The sequence below is a fragment of the Oreochromis aureus genome, linkage group 3 (assembly GCF_013358895.1).
Source record: "Oreochromis aureus strain Israel breed Guangdong linkage group 3, ZZ_aureus, whole genome shotgun sequence".
Classification (NCBI taxonomy): Eukaryota; Metazoa; Chordata; class Actinopteri; order Cichliformes; family Cichlidae; genus Oreochromis; species Oreochromis aureus.
This window is the reverse complement of record NC_052944.1, coordinates 132,384,319-132,402,946: the sequence shown is the minus strand read 5'-3', so window position 1 is coordinate 132,402,946 and position 18,628 is coordinate 132,384,319. Positions and strand designations below refer to the sequence as shown.

General features: G+C 41.6%; 1 protein-coding gene and 1 long non-coding RNA gene across 2 annotated transcripts in view; one reads left to right on the top strand and one right to left on the bottom strand.

Moving 5' to 3' along the window:
- The window catches only part of LOC120435347, a 63,688-nt gene that overhangs the window by 44,828 nt on the left and 232 nt on the right, over nt 1–18,628 (top strand). The window contains exons 9-13 of the mRNA XM_039604771.1: nt 14,386–14,619; nt 14,718–14,906; nt 15,624–15,701; nt 15,828–15,884; nt 18,527–18,571. Of these exons, the coding sequence (XP_039460705.1) occupies nt 14,386–14,619; nt 14,718–14,906; nt 15,624–15,701; nt 15,828–15,884; nt 18,527–18,571 (603 nt within the window). The remainder of the gene's footprint in view (nt 1–14,385; nt 14,620–14,717; nt 14,907–15,623; nt 15,702–15,827; nt 15,885–18,526; nt 18,572–18,628) is intronic.
- LOC120438112 lies at nt 12,275–12,934 on the bottom strand. The gene is made up of 3 exons (XR_005611675.1): nt 12,835–12,934; nt 12,672–12,761; nt 12,275–12,593 (listed from the first exon to the last, which is right to left on the bottom strand). It is a non-coding gene; the product is annotated as an uncharacterized LOC120438112 (long non-coding RNA).

The following is an 18,628-nucleotide window of genomic DNA, read 5'->3' as shown; positions in this document are numbered from 1 at the left end:
CCTAATGAAACATTATCATCGACAATGAAACAGGGTCTTATCTCTCTTATTCCCAAACCTGGTAGAGATAAAAGACTAATTAATAATCTGCGACCCATTACACTACTGAATACAGATTATAAAATCATTGCCTATGTAACTGCGAACAGATTAAAGGACGGCATAGAGCAAATTATTAGTGAATCACAATCAGGGTTTCTTAAGAATCGTTCTATCCACACTAACATTAGTTTGACTTTTGATTGAGCCAATGAAGGGAAACCAATATATAATCACACGACCAATTTAAGATTAGACAGCTACAAGATGCAACGCGTCAGAGTCTCCATTTCAACTTGGGTCAAAAGTGCGGACTTCAAACTATGGCTGTATCCCAATTCAGGGTCTGCAGCCTTAAAGTACGCAGCCTCAACAATCCTCAAGGGCCGCGTACTCAAAGACAGCTAAGGCCGGAAGAGGCTTGTGAAATTGAACAGTCCAGCTTGCGTCGCGCAGCTCATGTTGCCTAGCAACCATAACACCAATCGCTGGAAACGTGTCATACAGCTTTGTTTGACAGAAATGAAGGAGAACATGTTTTGTTCGTGTGTTTGTTTCTACACGAGTTTTGTGTGATTTAATACGTATCTGAGGCTGAGACCACAGGACTGTAAAACATGATTGTTGGACTTCATTTCTGTACTGAACAGTCATTTAAGATTAGCTAATAAATAACAATTAGCTAATGTTGTTCATGAGACTAAAGTAAGTGTAAATATGAGATGGCCAATATTATAGTTATTATATTAATCATCATAAGTTATTACAGCAGTGAGTTTGAACTCTCAAATCAAATCACTTTTATTGTCACATCACATGTGCAGGTACACTGGTACAGCACATGTGAGTGAACTCTGTGTCAAATACTGAGCTTCAGTAAAGATTCAAGTTGCAGTTATTTATATGTTCTATCGCCTTAAATCCTCACTCAAAGACAAGTATCTCTGACAGTGTATATACAGATGTATTATATATAAGAGACAAATATTGTTCTTTCAATATGTTGTCATTACTAAATTTGGCTCAATGCTTACATATATGTATAAAAAGAAAATGTACGAGCTGTGATAACTGTTTCTGATAGAATGAAGATCAGACTGATATATGAAATATTCCTTTATTGGGTGAGAAAATCAGACCATGTCATAACTGCTTTAAGTCAGACAGAATAGATATCAGAGCCTTAAACAGGCTGACTTCTGCTAAATGGGTCAAACTGGGCAGAAAGTCTACAAACACATAACATCCTTACAGAATATGATGTAACACTATAGATCAACTTACCTCAGAATATATAAAGCATATAAACAATTACAGCAATATGATGCAACAAACACAGCAGTGCTACTAATCCAAAATACTCAAAGCTTCATAGAACTGAAACAAACATTTATTTTTAGCTCCATTCTGCTGCTGATACATACTTTAGGTTTCTGAATATTAAACTTGTTGCTGCCTTTCATAGTGTGTAACTTGAAGGCCCTGAGTACTTTCTCCCACACTGAAAACACTGGGATGATAACATTATTTGAACGTTACCTAATAAGACTGATTCAGGACAGACAATTAGTTATGTTAAACTTTCCTAGCAGTCCTTCACAAACAGGGAACAGTCTGTCTATTCTCTCCATCTGTCAGCTGCTGCTGGCTCTTCCTCCTCCTCTTCCTCACACACTGCTGAGTTTGTCCTGGTGGATCATCAGGGTGCAAAGCCTCACAGATGATGTGCAGCAGTGGGTCCCTCAGTCTGTCCTCACTCTGGACACTTGCAGTCGTCACACATGGAAATCAAATGTGTGATAAGCTGCAGGATTCAAACACAAGTGTAACTTATAAATACATGTTCATACTTTTATTCCACAATCAGAGAGAAAGAAACAGAGAGAGTGCAGGACAGACAGACAGGTGACAGTCTCAGGTGTACACACTGCTACAAAACAGCACAAGAGAAGGAGGATTTAGTGTTTGTGTTATTACGAGTGCTAAACAAGAAGAGTTCCAGATGGTCCAGTGGACACATGTGTGACTCCTGTGATTAAAGCATCTTTCTTTCAGCTTAACGAGTGAACCGTCAGCTCGTTCAAACACACGTTAAAGTCCGTTTGGCTCGACACCACCGAACAGAGGCAGCAATATAACATAGCTAACATTAACAGTGCAGTGAATCCTGCTTGTGCCGTCATATTCAGGACTGCAAACCGAGCAGCATCACTGACTTTCAGCTTGTTGTGTTTGTGGATATATGACTGACTTTAATTATCCATAAAATCATCACATTCTATGTACGATTAAGGTCAGCTATTGTATTATTATATTTTAAAGGCTTTAAAACCAAGTAAACGCTGAAAGTACAAACATCGCTAATGTTACATAACTTTGCCGACATGTGGCCAACAGTAATGTTTTAATGTTCCTCATTATTAAACATTTGCACATAAATAAGTGACATCATATTCAGTACTTACGTTTAACAGTTTACTCTTCGGCCGCTCCGCTTCTGCCGTCTGCAGCAAAATTATCCACAGTGACTGCCGAGCTATGAATTGTGGGATATGTTGGGCCACGAAGTCTACACTGCCACAGCCTTAAAATTCAGGGACATGAAGGCCGCATTTCAGGGCCGCATTTCAAGCAGCCTTTGAATTGGGACAGTCTTCGGCGCGCCGCTGTGACGTAATCGGCCTTAAAATGCAGCCTTTAAGGCTGCAGACCCTGAATTGGGATACAGCCTCTATACCAGTTTTTGAATTGTGTCGATGGGCCACGTGAAACCAGAGTTATGATAAAAAAATACACGCAATGTTGTTTTTTTTAACGAAACAGTGGTGTTTACAGCGGGAAGAACGGTAAAAACGGCGTTTTCTACAGACAGCCTAGCAAACACTCTCCGCTTGCGAGTGAAAAAAGAAAAAGAAAAAACACCCCTTCCCCTTTGGTGTTCCCTTTGGAGTTCACCATGTCAGCCAATCAAAAAAATGATAAGGCAACATGTGACATTTGGTTGTTTAGGGAGAAGGGGAAGTTTTTAGGAGTGACACCTGCGACAGAAAAGGGGGCGAGCAAAAGAAAGAGAGAGAGCGAGTTTTCATATTTGAGACATTAGTGACGTTTAGCGTGTTTGGAGGCTATAGTTAGTGTGTTGTGTAGTTATTGTCTTGTATTGTGTGTCAGTTAGACTGCTGAATTTCATATTTGCTCTAAAAAAAGCCATTAAAGGCAGATTCCAGTGTAAACGCTGTCCCCACATGGAAAACTGGACTCATGCACCTCCTGCTGTCAGACCTGCAGGGTTTAGGCCTGTGGTGTTCTCCTCTGTCTTATACTGAACACAAACTACATTTTTTGGACTGGCACAAATAATTTTTGTGCCTTTTTATTTGATGCAGCACACCTGATTGTTCTGTAAATAATCTTTGTTGTTTGGAAAACTTGTGCATAATTTTTAGAAATGTACAATTTCTATTTGCATTTCAACATTTAAACATGTCTGTGGGTTTTACAGTAAAAAATATAACTTTTTTCTACTCGGATTTTGAATTTTTTGTCGGAATTTAGATCAACTGTGCTAATATAGTATACCAAAATGAAAAATGACTCAAATTTCAGATATTTGAGGTTGTGCTGAAAATAATGATACCAAACAAGGCAAGAAAAACATGGTGAAATATAGAGGTAAAATCAAAAGTAGTCAAAAACGGCCAATTATACCTTGGACCCCAGAGGGTTAACTGAAGACTTTTCAGGGAGTTTTTAGGACATCCTGATAATAATGAATTACAGTAGTCCAGCCTGGAAGTAATAAATGCATGAACTAGTTTTGTTGTTTTGTTGTTTTGCTTTGTTGTTTTAGTTTATTGTGGTTAGTGGTTGTCCTGGGTGGGGGTACGCTTCAGGGTTTGGTGGGAGACTGTACCCCTGGTCTGCTGCCTGCCCTTGAGTTTGTGTTTCAAGTTGCCTCGAGCCCGGTACACCACTGAAGACTAGATAGGTAAAGTTTTATTGTTTTTAGCGTTTTAGGCTCTGAGTTGCTCATAGTAAACCAGTGGCACCAAACTTGGCAAGAGGTTTGAGTCCATTATGTTCTTATGGTGAGGCAGGTAGGCCGTTTTTAAGTTGGCATAGTGTGTACACCATGTTTGTGCGTCTGTCTGTGTCACTGGATGCTAATTAGATCCTCATGAGATGACTGTTTTGTGGTGTGACCTTTAGTGTTGTGGGGAATATCGCTACTTTTGTTGGATCACTTGTGAGTGTTGTTGGCCAGGTGATAGCAATAACACTGAGGGGTGCTGAGCCACCCTTGATGTGATCGTTGTGTGGCCATAGCTCTCCTTGAGAGGCAAAAGGAGGTGATCGTAAAAAAAGCAGATTCCAACGCTGGATAATTTGTCACCATTACTGGATACAATACTCTCAGGTACAAATACAAATCTTTGTTACCGGCGCCAACCACTGTGACCTCGTTGTGTGGACACAGAGAGACCTTCTGTCATACGCATCTTCCCTGAAGTGGATTTCTGGGAACCGCGTTTAAAGCAAGCACAAGACTTCTTTCTTAAAGTGTGTCTTCCTGAACTTGTTGGGAAATACTTCTCCAAACAATGTGCTGCTCTAAATAGCCTGTAATGTTTCATTTTGTGGTTAAAGATTGATGCCAGCTGTGTGTTGCCATGTAAATAGTTTGCATTTCATTTTTATGTACTTGCTAAGTACTTGTGATAAGATCAAGAATGAAAAACAAACAAATATACTATTCTTTTCTGTTTTATTGAAACTACTTCACACAAATCTCCAAAAGTTGAATCTGTTCATCTGGACGTAGCGTTTTGTGGGAGAAACGTTTCGTCATTCATCCAGGTGACTTCTTCAGTCTCAGCTGACTGCAGGTTTCCCCAAACCTTATAAACAGTACATTTGCATAATGACTGAAACCAGCCCACTGAAGGAACAATGGGCTGTGAGGTCAGTTCCTTAATCATAATTATGCAAATTCTCATGACCATTGATCAACAATCACTGACCAAAACCCACTGATCAAAGAACACTGATCAATGGCCATGAGTCCCATTCACAGAGAGTTGGGGAATGGCTGCAATCACAGCATTGTAAGATGGCGAAAGATGTACCCTTAGGCCCCCTCCTCGATTCAGAGATGGTCTTTCCCTTTTCACGTAAATGGCCTCCTTGACTCCGCCCTCAAACCAGCGTTCCTCCCTGTCCAGGATGTCTACATCCTCATCGTTGAAAGAGTGTCCACTGGCCTGTAGGTGTAAATAGACTGCAGAGTCCTGGCCTGATGAGGTAGCTCTTCTGTGTTGTGCCATCTGCTTCACCAGAGGTTGTTTGGTTTCCCCGATGTATAAATCCTGGCAATCCTCCTGGCACTTAACAGCGTACACTATGTTACTCTGTCTGTGTCGGGGGACCCGATCCTTGGGGTGGACCAGTTTTTGGCACAGCGTGTTTTGGGGTTTAAAAGCCACAGAGACCCGGTGTTTAGAAAAAATGCGTCTCAACTGTTCCGATAACTGATCTCACAGCCCATTTTTCCCTCAGTGGGCTGGTTTCAGTCATTATGCAAATGTACTGTTTATAAGGGTTGGGGAAACCTGCAGTCAGCTGAGACTGAAGAAGTCACTTGGATGAGTGACGAAACGTTTCTCCCACAAAACGCTACGTCCAGATGAACAGATTCAACTTTTGGAGATTTACTTTCCTGGATGATTGAGAATGCATCAAGATACTTCACACAAAGTACAATTATTTACAATGAGCTACACATGCAACACAACAAAAAAGTATTTACTTCTCCTTGTTTGGTATAATTCTTTTCAGCACAACCTCGTGTGTCTGAATTTACAGTTATGTTGTCATTTCGATATACTATATTAGCACAATTGATCTAAAATCAGACAAAAAACATAAAATCTGAGTAACAAACTTATATTTTTTACTGTAACAACCAAACATGTTTTATAAATCATATTTCATAACTTTAAATCCAAATCTAAATTGTCAATTTTAAAATCATATGCACAAGTTTCGCAAACAAGTTATGTGCAGTCATTTACTTTTTACCCCTCTTTAAATATGCATTTCAAACTATTTACATAACAATCAGGTGTTCTACATTCAATAAGATGCCACACAAATTATTTTTGCCACTCCAAAAAATAATTTTTGTCCACTTTAAAGGAAAACATCACAGCCTGATACCTGTAGGTCTGACAGCAGCAAGTGTTTCACTCCTGTCTCTGCCTGGAGACAGCAGTCGCGTCATTAGAAAAAGTTATGCCATTATTGCCATCACTGATTATGACCAATGTTAACTAGTCCAAACAAAGGCCAAATAAATTTGGCGCCACTGAGCTGCACTTGGGAGCTTCTCCGCTGCCAGAAGGTGGTGAAGCACCCATCTCTGACCCATAAAGCCCGCCTAAGAGTGCACCTGGGACACTTTTGCCTGTCTCCAGTTGCCAAAATTGTGAAAAACCCCTTAACGGGTAGAGCAGCCCACCCTTGGCAGTGAACCCAACAAAGCTGTCAGGAGGATTAATTGTTTTCCTTTGCAGTATGTTTGATACCTGTAGTTTTCCAGACTTTTGGCCATAAAACTGTCAAAAGGGACCCAATTAAAATGACTGATGTTGGGAACAGCGCTCTGAGAGTTATGGAGCAATGCCAGCAGGTTATGTAAAACAAGTGCTGGGGATTCAAGAAGAACAAATTGGAAATTGACAATTGATTGGGGAAAAGTATTGACAAACACATTATATCAATAATTGGGGTTAATGTTCACATTTGTAGAGCTGAGAAAATAGTTAGTTTAATTTTTAACAGGGAACAGGGAAAAAGGAAGGAATGAAAAAATACCCAACATCAGGCGGAGGGGTCACTGACCCTATAAAAAATGGGTCTGTTTGTGTTGGTTTATGATCTGCATGTGCTCACGGTTGAAAAATGGTAATGCAATTTAACACTTTATTCACAAGTGATTCACACACACCTAGTGCTATATACAAAATGTGAAGGGGAGGAAAGTATCCAGGGGGATCCTTGGGGAAAATCTTCTCTTCGATCACACACACACACACACACACACACACACACACACACACACACACACACACACACAGGAAAATGTCCTCTTCAGCCACACACCACTCAATCACTCATGTCAAACTGGGAAACAACACAGGCAGGGACGGATCCAGGAAATCTATAATTCACAAGAGAAGGCAATCACTTGCTGGAAAACACACAGCTAGAAAGACTAACATGACAAGGTAACACTGACGGGAGTCATGCTACAATCCAGTGATGAGAAGCCTCGACTCACCATGTTAAAAAGACCTCAGAACGCCAAGGTAATGCGCTGCAGGTGAGTAATGATTAGCAGGTGTGTCAGTCAAAGGCAAGAACCCACAGTGAGATCCACCTTAGCGAGAGAGAGAGCGAGAGAAAGCAGAAACAAAAACACTGATGTGTCTCTAGCCCTCAGAGACACCGAGAGGTACGGGGACCATGACAAGGGGAGCTTTTTTTGCTTTTTTTATGTTTAGCTGAACTTGACCGTTCAATAAAACGACTGGCATAGAACTCTGCTCTTCTCTTGTGATCTTTGAGTTTTTGATTTTAATTGGCATCTGCACGCAGAAATCAACTCCTTCTAACCTGAGCAAAGCTTGAACCATTTTTAAGATTCGTGACTCGACAGACCCTCTCCCCCAAAAGAAAAAGAATCCTTCTCTTCGGGACCCCAACAGCCTCCCTCTTCAGCTCCATCACACCACCACACATGCGGCACCTTGGGGTACAGGTGTGTCACTGAGGTGCAGGGAAGGCATTCCCCCTCTGTCCCCTGTTCCTGTCCCCTTCTGGCCACCTGTTCCTCAATTTTATTCCACAGACATCCACATTACTCACACTCTCATAACACATACATATAGGGCCTTGGGGGTGGGCACGTTATACATCTGTGTATACGGTCTGGGATGCGGTGCCTCCCTGGGGGCAGGACCTGGGGCAGTCTGCTTGTCTCTACCCCAGGGCAAAAGGCAACAATTTGTGGGTCTGGGGGTGGATTGCCCCTCTGGGGGTGATAGTACCTGGGGTATAGAGTATGTTTGGGGAGTGAGAGTGTGTGTATAGTGATCATTTCTGTTTGTCTCCATGTTGGGCGAGTGCTGAGTATATGTGTGCATGAGGGTGGGAATGTATTGTGAAGTTTGCAGATGACACACTGGTGTTAGGCACCATTTTCAACAACGATGAGGCAGCGTACATGGATGAAGTGAAGAATCTGGCATCGTGGTGCCGGGACAACAACCTCCAGAACGTCTGAAAGACCAATTAGTTGGTAGTAGACTTCAGAAGGATTCAATTCAATTCAATTCAATTCAGTTCAATTTTATTTATACAGCACCAAATCACAACAACAGTCGCCTCAAGGCGCTTTATATTGTAAGGTAGAATCTAAAATAATACCTACAGAGAAAAAAAACAACAACAATCATATGACCCCTATGAGCAAGCACTTTGGCGACAGTGGGAAGGAAAAACTCCCTTTAACAGGAAGAAACCTCCAGCAGAACCAGGCTCAGAGAGGGGCGGGGCCATCTGCTGTGAGAGAAGGAAGACAGGATAAAGACATGCTGTGGAAGAGACAGAGTGTGATTCAGCAGAGAGGTCAATCAATCAATAAATCACCTTTATTTAAAAATAAATAATCGGTTTGAAGACGCGATTTCAAAGTGGACAGTGAAGGAGCCTCTCTAATGTGCAAGGGCAAATTTTTTCATAATTTTGGAGCCACGATTGTGGCGATTGTAAGGACGCTAACTTATAATTGAACCCCTTAAATACTCTTTCTCAATATTGGATTCAACTGTGTATGTAGGTCAGGGGTCACTGAGCTTACCAAGCCAATTTAAGTTCCAATAATTAGTTCTAAAGGTTTTGGAATCAATAAAATGACAACAGTGCCCAAATTTATGCACCTGCCTGATTTTGTTTAAACAATTATTGCAAACTTTCTGTAAATCCAATAAAGTTAATTTCACTTCTAAAATGTCACTGTGTGTGTCTCCCATGTGATATATTTAACTGACATTTTTTGTTGTAAAAACCAACGATTTATACAGGAAAATAATGACTATTAACAAGGTTGCCCAAACTTTTGCATCCCACTGTATATATGTTCTCTCTCTTTTTGCACAGTCGAGGAGCGTATCAGGTCACATTTCACTGCTTGTTGTACTCTTATAACTATGCACATGACAAATTTCAAACTTTTTTCAAAATTTCACAATTTCAGTCCAGACTCACTTGGATAAAACAGTGATTTCAGTCACAAAGCAGGATCACTTATTACACGTCTCAGATATCTTTCTATATCTTTTGATACTCAGTATTTCAAAACAAAGTTTAACTACAAGTGGTGAGTTTGTGGTGTTTCAGTAGCTGCTCTTTTCTTTTGGCATTAAATGGATGAAGACAAATGAGTGTCATAAATTACATAAAGGAATATTTTTCTGGATATGAAATATGAGTAGAACAAAGCTATTAGTCTAAAACTGCACCTTAGGATGGAGTTCATTCTGCTGATCACAAAAATAAGTGTTCAGACACTTTATAATGTCTGACTGAGAGTTCAATGCTGCAGGATTCATCTTCACTGTTAGACAGTAAATAGTGTTTGACCTTTAACCTAAGCCAACCCGACACTGTAAATTAGTGATAAAAAGACTTTGGTGGAGGCAAATTTTACCTGATAGCTGTAAAGAAACAGAGTGAAGCTTAGTTTGTAAAGCTGGACTGTTAAGCTCTATCACCACATCACTCATCCTATCACAGCTAGGAAAAGGCTTTGTTAGGTTGACTTTGATAATAGCTGTCATTGCTGTACTGAAATTTGTAAACCTTGCCTTAAACTGCATGTTTAGTATTATTCTGTTCCTCCCCCCGAGGCAATTGGTTATAGTGTTTAACTGCAGGCACATTTTATGAAAAAGGTTCTGGTTTCTTATCTGGTAAGGAATGTACACTTGTATGTGGTGGACCATTACAGGAGTTGAGCCATAAACAGGGTGAGGGGAGATAACCCTTTGTGATCAGGAAGCCACACACACACACACACACACACACACACTCAGTGCCTTAGTTTTACGACGCACCACAGGGGGGTTTTACAATGGGTGTTTGTGAAACTGTGTGTGACTGTTTTGCACTGAGAATAAAAGGCTGCAGGGGAGGCTGGTTCTTTGGAGTCGTCTGATGTCGAGGGCAGAGGTGCCGCCCTGAGACTCTGAGCAGGCTTCTTTTGCTAGCAAGTAAAAACCGGTTAAGCTGAGTGTCTTGCTTTGTTCAAGGGTGATAAATCTCTGAACCAGTGAGGCCTGCGAGTGCAGACCTAACAGGCTTCAGCCCATTCTGCAACCCTGCATGGGATAAATGGTTGAGAAAATGGTTGATGATTTTTAGCTTTGTAAATGATAACTACAGGTTGTCTGTGAAGGTTCTCAGTCATCAAGGTCATCGTAGTCAAGGAGCTTGCAAAGAAAAGCGTCTGGACTTCTTTAAGTTGAACAGAGGCGGTGGTTTACGACACCAACTGTCTGCCATCTATAATCCAGTTTTGAGTTCCCTCCCCAGACGCCTTAACGCCCACTCACATCCTGGGGCATCTGACCTCAGGAAATCACATGACAAGGTGGGGCCAGGTTTCACAATGAGCTCACCCAAAACCCTGGCTGATTGGGACCCACACCCATTTTCACACCTTGGCTCAGGTGATTAGATGATTATCAGGGGGTCCTTTGTCCCTCTTTGGGGGGAAACCCCCACTGGGTTTAAATCTGGGAATCTCCACCATTTGACTGAAGCAGCTTCTTGGATGAGAGGTGAAACTTCTTCAACTTAAAGAAGTCCAGCTTTTCTTTGCAAGCTGCTTGATAACTACAGGTTGCGGCTCATTAAAGTGAGCCGCACCCTCATCAACCCCTCAGTGTGGCGACTTGAGTTCAGCCAGTGAGACTCTGCATGTGATAAAGAGGAAGTGATGAAGCTGAAGGCGTCTTGCTGCTGCTCAGACGTCATCCAGACACGATGAAGACTCCATGTGTCTCTCTGCTCCTCGGTGAGTCAAACTCAGAGCTGCTACGCTCATTTATTCATTATTCATTTAATAAAGATCAACTGCAGAAATATCAGCAAGCTCTTTCTGACTCTTACATTTGGAGATGAACTTGGATCCAAATTTTGATTTGATTGACTTTTACACATATTTTCACCTTACATCTACAAACAGTGCGCCCAGGGTGGCTGTGGTTACAATGTAGCTGCCATCACCAGTGTGTGAATGTGTGGATGACTGGATGTGTAAAGTGCTTTGGGGTCCTTAGGGACTAGAAAAGCGCTATACAAATACAGGCCATTTACCATTTAAACGTTTTTAGTGAGATTTTCTGTGATCGACCAACACAAAGTAGCAAATAATTGGGAGGTGGTACAAAAATCAAACATGTTTTTCAAAATGTAAGCAAATAAAAATCTGAAAAGTCAGACATGCATTTCTATTTGGCACCCTGTACTCAGATACCCCTAAATAAAATCCAGTGATATCAATGGGTTATAAAAAAAAAAAAATATCCCAAGCTTTGAACATCTCAAGGAGCACTGTTCAATCCATCATCAAAACAAGGATGCATCTAAAAGCTGCAGAACGGTAGCCCTCGAGGACTAGAGGTGGTGACCCCTGGTGTAGGGTCTACCTTACAATATAAAGCGCCTTGAGGTGGTTGTTTTTGGTGCTGTATAAATAAAATTGAATTGTAATCTTAAAAAGCATCCAAATTCTCCTCGCTGTCCTTCAGGGTGTTGGGAATGATGATGCAGGTATGATTAGGTGTAATCTAAGTGATAAACACACATTTAATCCTGATGTGACCCGTGGTAGGTACCTATTTAAAATAGGACAGAGCCGTAGGTGCACAGTCAGTTAAAAATAATTTAATTTTTAATACAAAATAAAAGTAACAGTGTAACAGCGGCACTTAAAAACAATTAAAAACTTTACCTTGTTTAAAAACGATAAAACTGTATGATTGCCCGTGAGACAGGACAAGCGCTATGGGAACCGTTTAAGAACAAATCAACATAGCACACAGGTTAAAAAGGACGGACAACTCACACAACCCCAAATGGGCAAAACACTATAGAAAAAGGCAACTCTTCAGTGCCGTCTTCACTCAGGCCCACCGCTGTGCATGCAAAAGCGGCGAGACAAAAAAAAAAAAAAAAGGATTTGTTTTCCCTGCTGCGCCTTTACCGTTCACAACAATATATATATATAAAAAGGGGTTAAAATACTAAAAGAATCAATATCTGTGGTGCCTACTGATACAGAAAAAATAAAACAAAATAACAAAACAATCGACAGCCGCAGCAGTCGGGCCGTCGAATTACACCAGTTTAAAACAAATTAAAACACACTGATGTGTCGGGTCCTTTTCCCGCAACCAGAAATCCACTGGGCAAAGCAGCAGCTCGGTACTCTGTGAATAAAAGGCAGGAGATCACTTATGCTGGACAATAAAACACAGGAATATTCCTCAACTTAATTGTTTTGTTACCTGTCCACAAGTTCGTGTCACACCCTAATAACTGTGGGTCAGTGGCGATGAAGTCCACTATACCGTTCTCACGGGAGCAATGTTTCCCACCTACAAGGGTGCACATAACTATAAACCTCTGCCAACAGCCAGAGCTCAAGTGGTACATTTTTGTGTAACCTACCGTTCTAATAGAAGTTTAGGAGAGAACCCACATCAGACTTTCATAGAAAGAAGTTACAAACACCAACTTGCCCAACTTGGACTGAGCACTTGCAGCTTCAGGTTTGCAGAGAAAATGCCCAATTGCCCACACCTGCGCTTATCAAAGGAGCAAAGACCAGCTCCGCCTACCAGGGGCGGTTCCCAGACTCAGGTCTCACCTGTCACACTGAGCTAACATTCACTTTTTCCTCCAAGTCTCTGGTGTCTAACATCACCTTCAGCACTCCCGTTCTGTCTCAGCTCACACTCACCTCACTCCTAACTGTTCTAACTTTGTGTGATTTTGTTATTACTGCAGTTCCCCCAGTGTGACTGCCACAAATGTCTGCTTATCTGTTTGGTCATATTCACACGCTGAACGAAGCTCCTGACCTGTGTAGGTAAACATGGTGGTGGAGGAGCCTGTGACCTTTAGTGACGTCTGTCCTCCTATTACAGGTGTGTGTGTGCTGCTGCTGTTTGCACCGACTGTTTCTGCAGGTGAGTTGATGAAGTGAAGACAATCAGTGAGACTCCAACAAGAACGCAAATACATTTTGTTAGATTTGTATTGTGATTGTCATTTATGCTTAGAAATATCTGCTTATATATTCTTAGAGTTTTATAATTAGGTGTAGATTGGTAGAGGGTTGATCCTTAATAGTCTGCAAGCTTTGTGTGCATTCCAGAGCTCTCTGACTTTCACACCCACATTTTAGGAGCATGGGAGAGGTCGTACCTTGTCTTATTGTTTTATGGTAGGATAAACTGTTTTAGTCTAAGTGCCTTTTGTTTAGATGGACGGCTCTGGGGAGTCTTCCTGGGGTCACAGTTTGACCCCCACACACATATACACACATATACACACACACACACGGTATTCGTTGTTCACATGTATACCTATGTCATATGTTAATGAGCCTATGCATATTCATGTAACCACAATAAAAGAGCAGTGTTACGGGAGAGCGGACGAGAGCAACTGGGGTCAAGCGAAGGAACGGCGCCTGTCCAGTTCTCTCCCGTGCACGTGAAACATAAAGAATGTTGCCTACTCGTGTCTTGCTTGCTGTGTTATTACATTGCCTTTAACGTTCCAGCAAATAGGTTTAAGCTACAAACCTATCACATTTATCTGTGTGTCTGTGTGTGTGTGTGTGTGTGTGTGTGTGTGTGTCCTCCAGTGTCTCTGTCTGTCAGTCCAAACCTTCAGCAGGTCTTCAGTGGATCTTCAGTGGATCTGAGTTGTGTTGATGATGGACAGACAGCTGATGGATGGTCAGTGAGGACCAGAGGAGGACCCACTGAGGACTGTGGAGCAGCTGCAGGCTTTGGGAGGCTTCTTGGTTCCTACTGTGTTGTGGATCTTTCTGCTCCCAGTGAAACTTTCTGGTGTGGGGACTCCTCTGGACAGCAGAGTGACAACGTCTCCTTCAGTGTCCAATCAGACCCTACAGGTGAGATGTTCCAGCTGTGTCTCTGTCTCTGTGTGACTCTGCTCTCATTAACTCTGTTTGTCTCTGCTGGTCAGATAAAGGTGTCATCCTGGAGATCCCTGCACTTCCTGTGAGGACAGGAAGTGATGTCATTCTGCGCTGCAGGCAGAGGAATGGTGCCACAGCAGCTTATTTCTTCATTAATGGAAGTCATCATGGTCTTAAACCAGAGCACATCATCACTAAGTTCCAGCATTCTGATGAAGGTCTCTACTCATGTTCTACTGATCAGGGTGGAAAGTCTCCTGAGAGCTTTCTGAGGGTCAGAGGTCAGAACACTGACATCACTTCCTGTTTAAAAAAAAGTGATGTAACATTTTGACCTGATAATAGACTGACTGAACCTTCTTCATCATCTCTCCTGCAGATCCTCCCACAGTTACTCATCCTCCTCCTCACTCTCCTCCTCCTCCAAGCACCTCCACAAACTTTCCTCCTCCTGTAAAACCTCCTTATACTTGTCCTCCCTCTCTCCTGGTCCCTTTTGTAGCAGTTCTGGTTTCTGGGGTTCTCCTGGTTCTGGTTCTGGTTTTCTTCCTCTGCTGGAAACTTAAAGGTATGAAAGTTCTCACTCACCCGATATAAACAGATGTAATCTGATTACTGTGCTGACCTTCTGACCCTACATAAATTAAATGGCTGGGTCACCTCCGCCCAGATCAGTGAGTCTTACTCGTCCAAACATGCAGTCATGGTGGGTTTGAATGTATAACTGAGTGATGCTGCTCAGTGATTCTTCAATTTCCTCTGTGACCTTTCAAAATAAAATGTGTATTTGGGTCACCTCTGACACATAAAGCTATATTATGCCACAGTTTGTTCTTTTAGTGTGGAAGATGTCACAGTGTAGCATAAAAAGAATAAATTAGTGACATTACATTTCATCAGCTTTCAGTTCTTTAGGATTTATCATAGAGCAAGGCAGTCGTTCTCTTGCTGATCCAAGAATAAGTATATTATATAAAAAAATGTTTCTTCACAGAATCTATCATATCCAGCACAGAGTACTGTAGTCTGTAGTAACATGTTAGTGTCAACAAGCTATATGACTGTCTTGGAAAAGCAAAATACTCTATGAAGCTAATCTTCTCAGTAAGTAACACATAGCATAAATGCTTAATAATGCTGTAATGTAACAAGTTACTTTTGAACATAATGTCTCCCAACATTGGCTAACACAACAAGGATCCCAAAGACTAGCCCTAAACACAGATTTCACACATACTGAGGGTCACCGTATTGATGTTCATGTGTTTCCTTCTTCTCTTTTCAGGAAGTAAAAACCCATCTCCTCTTCCTGTGGATGTGACCTATGCTGATGTCACGATCAATCAGAGAGCCAATAGGAGAGGTAGGCTGTCTTTTCCAGCTAGGTACTTGCTGTAATCTCTAAATCTATGTTAAAAGGAGTGCTTGTACTGCTGAAGGCTGAAAACTACTACCTCTATGAATGTCTGTGAATCTGTGTGTTCTCCAGACAAACAGCCTGCTGATACACGAGCCGTCTACTCTGATGTTAGGACTCAAACTTCAGGTACAAATGAACAGAAAACAGGTGATGATGATGATTATTTTCTCTTACATGTTTGTTCTATTATGAGTATTATTATCATCATTACGATTATACTATTCTGTTATTGTGAATCTTAGTTCCCCCGTAGCTGTGTCTATTTCCACAGTTAGTGTTGTGTAAACTTATAGTGCTGTTTTCCCATGTGTGCTTCCTATCTGTTGTATTCTGATTTCCTATTTACTCGATGTTGTATTTTCAGCTAAAGGTGTGCCTAATGTTAAGTCCTGCCCACCTGTCAAGTCTACATTTGTTTTCACAACTTTTGCCTTATGACATCAGTATGTTCATAAGGGACATGTACATACAGTTGGAAAAACACAGGAACATGCAGACTATCCGGTCTTTAAGTCTGACGTCATTAGTCGTGCCTGGATCCAAACTCCACTTCAGGTCCCTAAGTCACATGAACACTGCGGCATCACTGAGAGTTAAAAACTGTCTAAATTCTTTCATTTGTAATAAAATGATCAGCGTTGCTGCTTTAACAGGTGTAACAATTAAGTTTAAAATCCAGGCATCCATGAAAACAGAATTTATTACATTTAATGGAGTTAGAGGTTAGCGGGAAGTTAGCTCGCTAGTTTCCACTGAAACATGACACACCATGTTCTGACTGAGAGATTTCTGAAAACATTAAAACATACAGCTCTGCTTTCACTTCCAACATAGATGAAGACTACGTGATCGCTAGCGACACAGCTATGTTAGCCTAACATAAACACAGTGCTAACTTTTTTCCAATTGATAAAAGTTAACGTGAGGGTTCCCGATGGTTAGGGACAAATCCAATCGCATGGCAGGATGCTGTAAACGGACCAAACTTCAGTCAGGAGAACAACTGAGATAATCCATCCACAATACGAGGTTAGTCATTAATACACTGCTGCATGGGCTGGGCTGTAGTTACAGCGTAAGGTTTTAAACACTGAGCTTGTCACGGCTGCTGAGGCAAGCCGTGGTGTGCTTGTGGAGTAAATGCCCAAAATGCAGGCTAAGGCTGTGATGCGTTTATTTACAGAGTGGCATAAACAGAAAATGAGGAGCGAAAAGCTACCAAAACCTATACTGGGAAAAATAATGACAAAACCTGAAAACATGACACACAGGCCGACACATGAGATGAGACGCAGAGAGAAGAGGAGACCACCAACTTAAGCTGAACAAACACTGATTTTTTTCAGTCGTGTTATTCAGCTCCTGCTCAAACTGTACAATTGAATCGCAGGGGTTAGAAGTTCATAGGTCACGATGCAGGTCTCACACTATACAGCCCGATGCTCTGATGCTACCTGAGTGCTCACACTGTGCGTCCATAACATGAAGCTCATAACACAAAATCTGTCCCTGTCTCTCCCTCTCTGAAGCACATGTGTTAAAAAAAAATCCACACACTGCTTCAGAAACACTGTGCCAAGGTTTCATTCATCTGAACAGAGTCATGTGACCAGTGATGTCCAAATCTTCAGTCAGCGCGTCACTGCTTCAGTGCCTGATTAAGTCCAAGGAGCTTGGAAAGAAAAGCTTCTGAAATTTAAGTCTCTTGAAGGTGTTTCATCCAAGAAGCTTCTTCCGTTCTAAGAGTAATTGGTGGAGAGTCCCAGATTTAACTCCCATAGGAGTGTTCCTAAGAGGGTCTTGGACCCCCTATTGACCCTCTACCTAATCATACCAGCCAAGACTGCAATCACTTGGATGAGTGAGAACCTTCGCAGACATACCTGATTCAGAGGTTTATAAGGAAATTAATCATTCTAAGGATTTGTGCTGTGTTTAGGTGATTTTGTGTGAGAGATGGTGACCAAGTGTCCTACATGATCAGACACATGGAGCCTTGAAGAGAGGACCCTCTGCCTGCTCCTATATAAAAACCAGCTCATCAGAAATTCTGCTCTAAATGTACAATTTTATTTACATATCACCTTTCAAGAAAAAAGATCACAAAGTGCTTCACACAGAAATCCAAAGGCATAAAACATAAACAGACAAAAGTTAACCAAATCCAATTCTAAAAATGTGTTTTTAGTTGTTTTTTAAAAGACACTACTGAGTCCAGAGGTCTTAAGCTCAGTGGGAGATGGTTCCACACTCTGGAAGCCACAGTGGCAAAAGCTCTGTCTCCCTTCATTCTCAGCCTTAAATACTGTAAAATAAGTGGGCCCAAATCACATGACCTCAGGGACCTGCTATGGACATAGGGCTGTAGAAGTTCAATGATGTAGGCAGGCAGGTTTCATGAAGAGCTCTAAAAGTCAGAACCAGAATCTTAAAATGGACTCTGAATTCAATGGGGTGCCAGTGCAGCTGTATTAGCAACAGTGTCACATGTGAGTACTTCGAAGATTTGGTCAGAAGCCTTCCTGCAGCGTTTTGAACAACCTGCAGAAGGTTTTAAGGAATATTAGGAATAAAAAAGGTAAGTTTGTTGTGTGTGTGTGTGTGTGTGTGTGTGTGTGTGTGTGTGTGTGTGTGTGTGTGTGTGTGTGTGTGTGGTACACTGTAATTTCTGCCTGTAGGGAAGCTACCTGGAAGATATAAACATGTTAAACACACATACAAGTGTGTGATACTCTAATCCTGTGTGTGTGTGTGTGTGTGTGTTACAGAGCAGTCACCTGATCCATGTGCTGTGTACTCATCAGAGACAGCAGGTAACATTTACACACAGGTGTATTTAAATAAAAGCCAGAGGTGAACAGCTGACATCA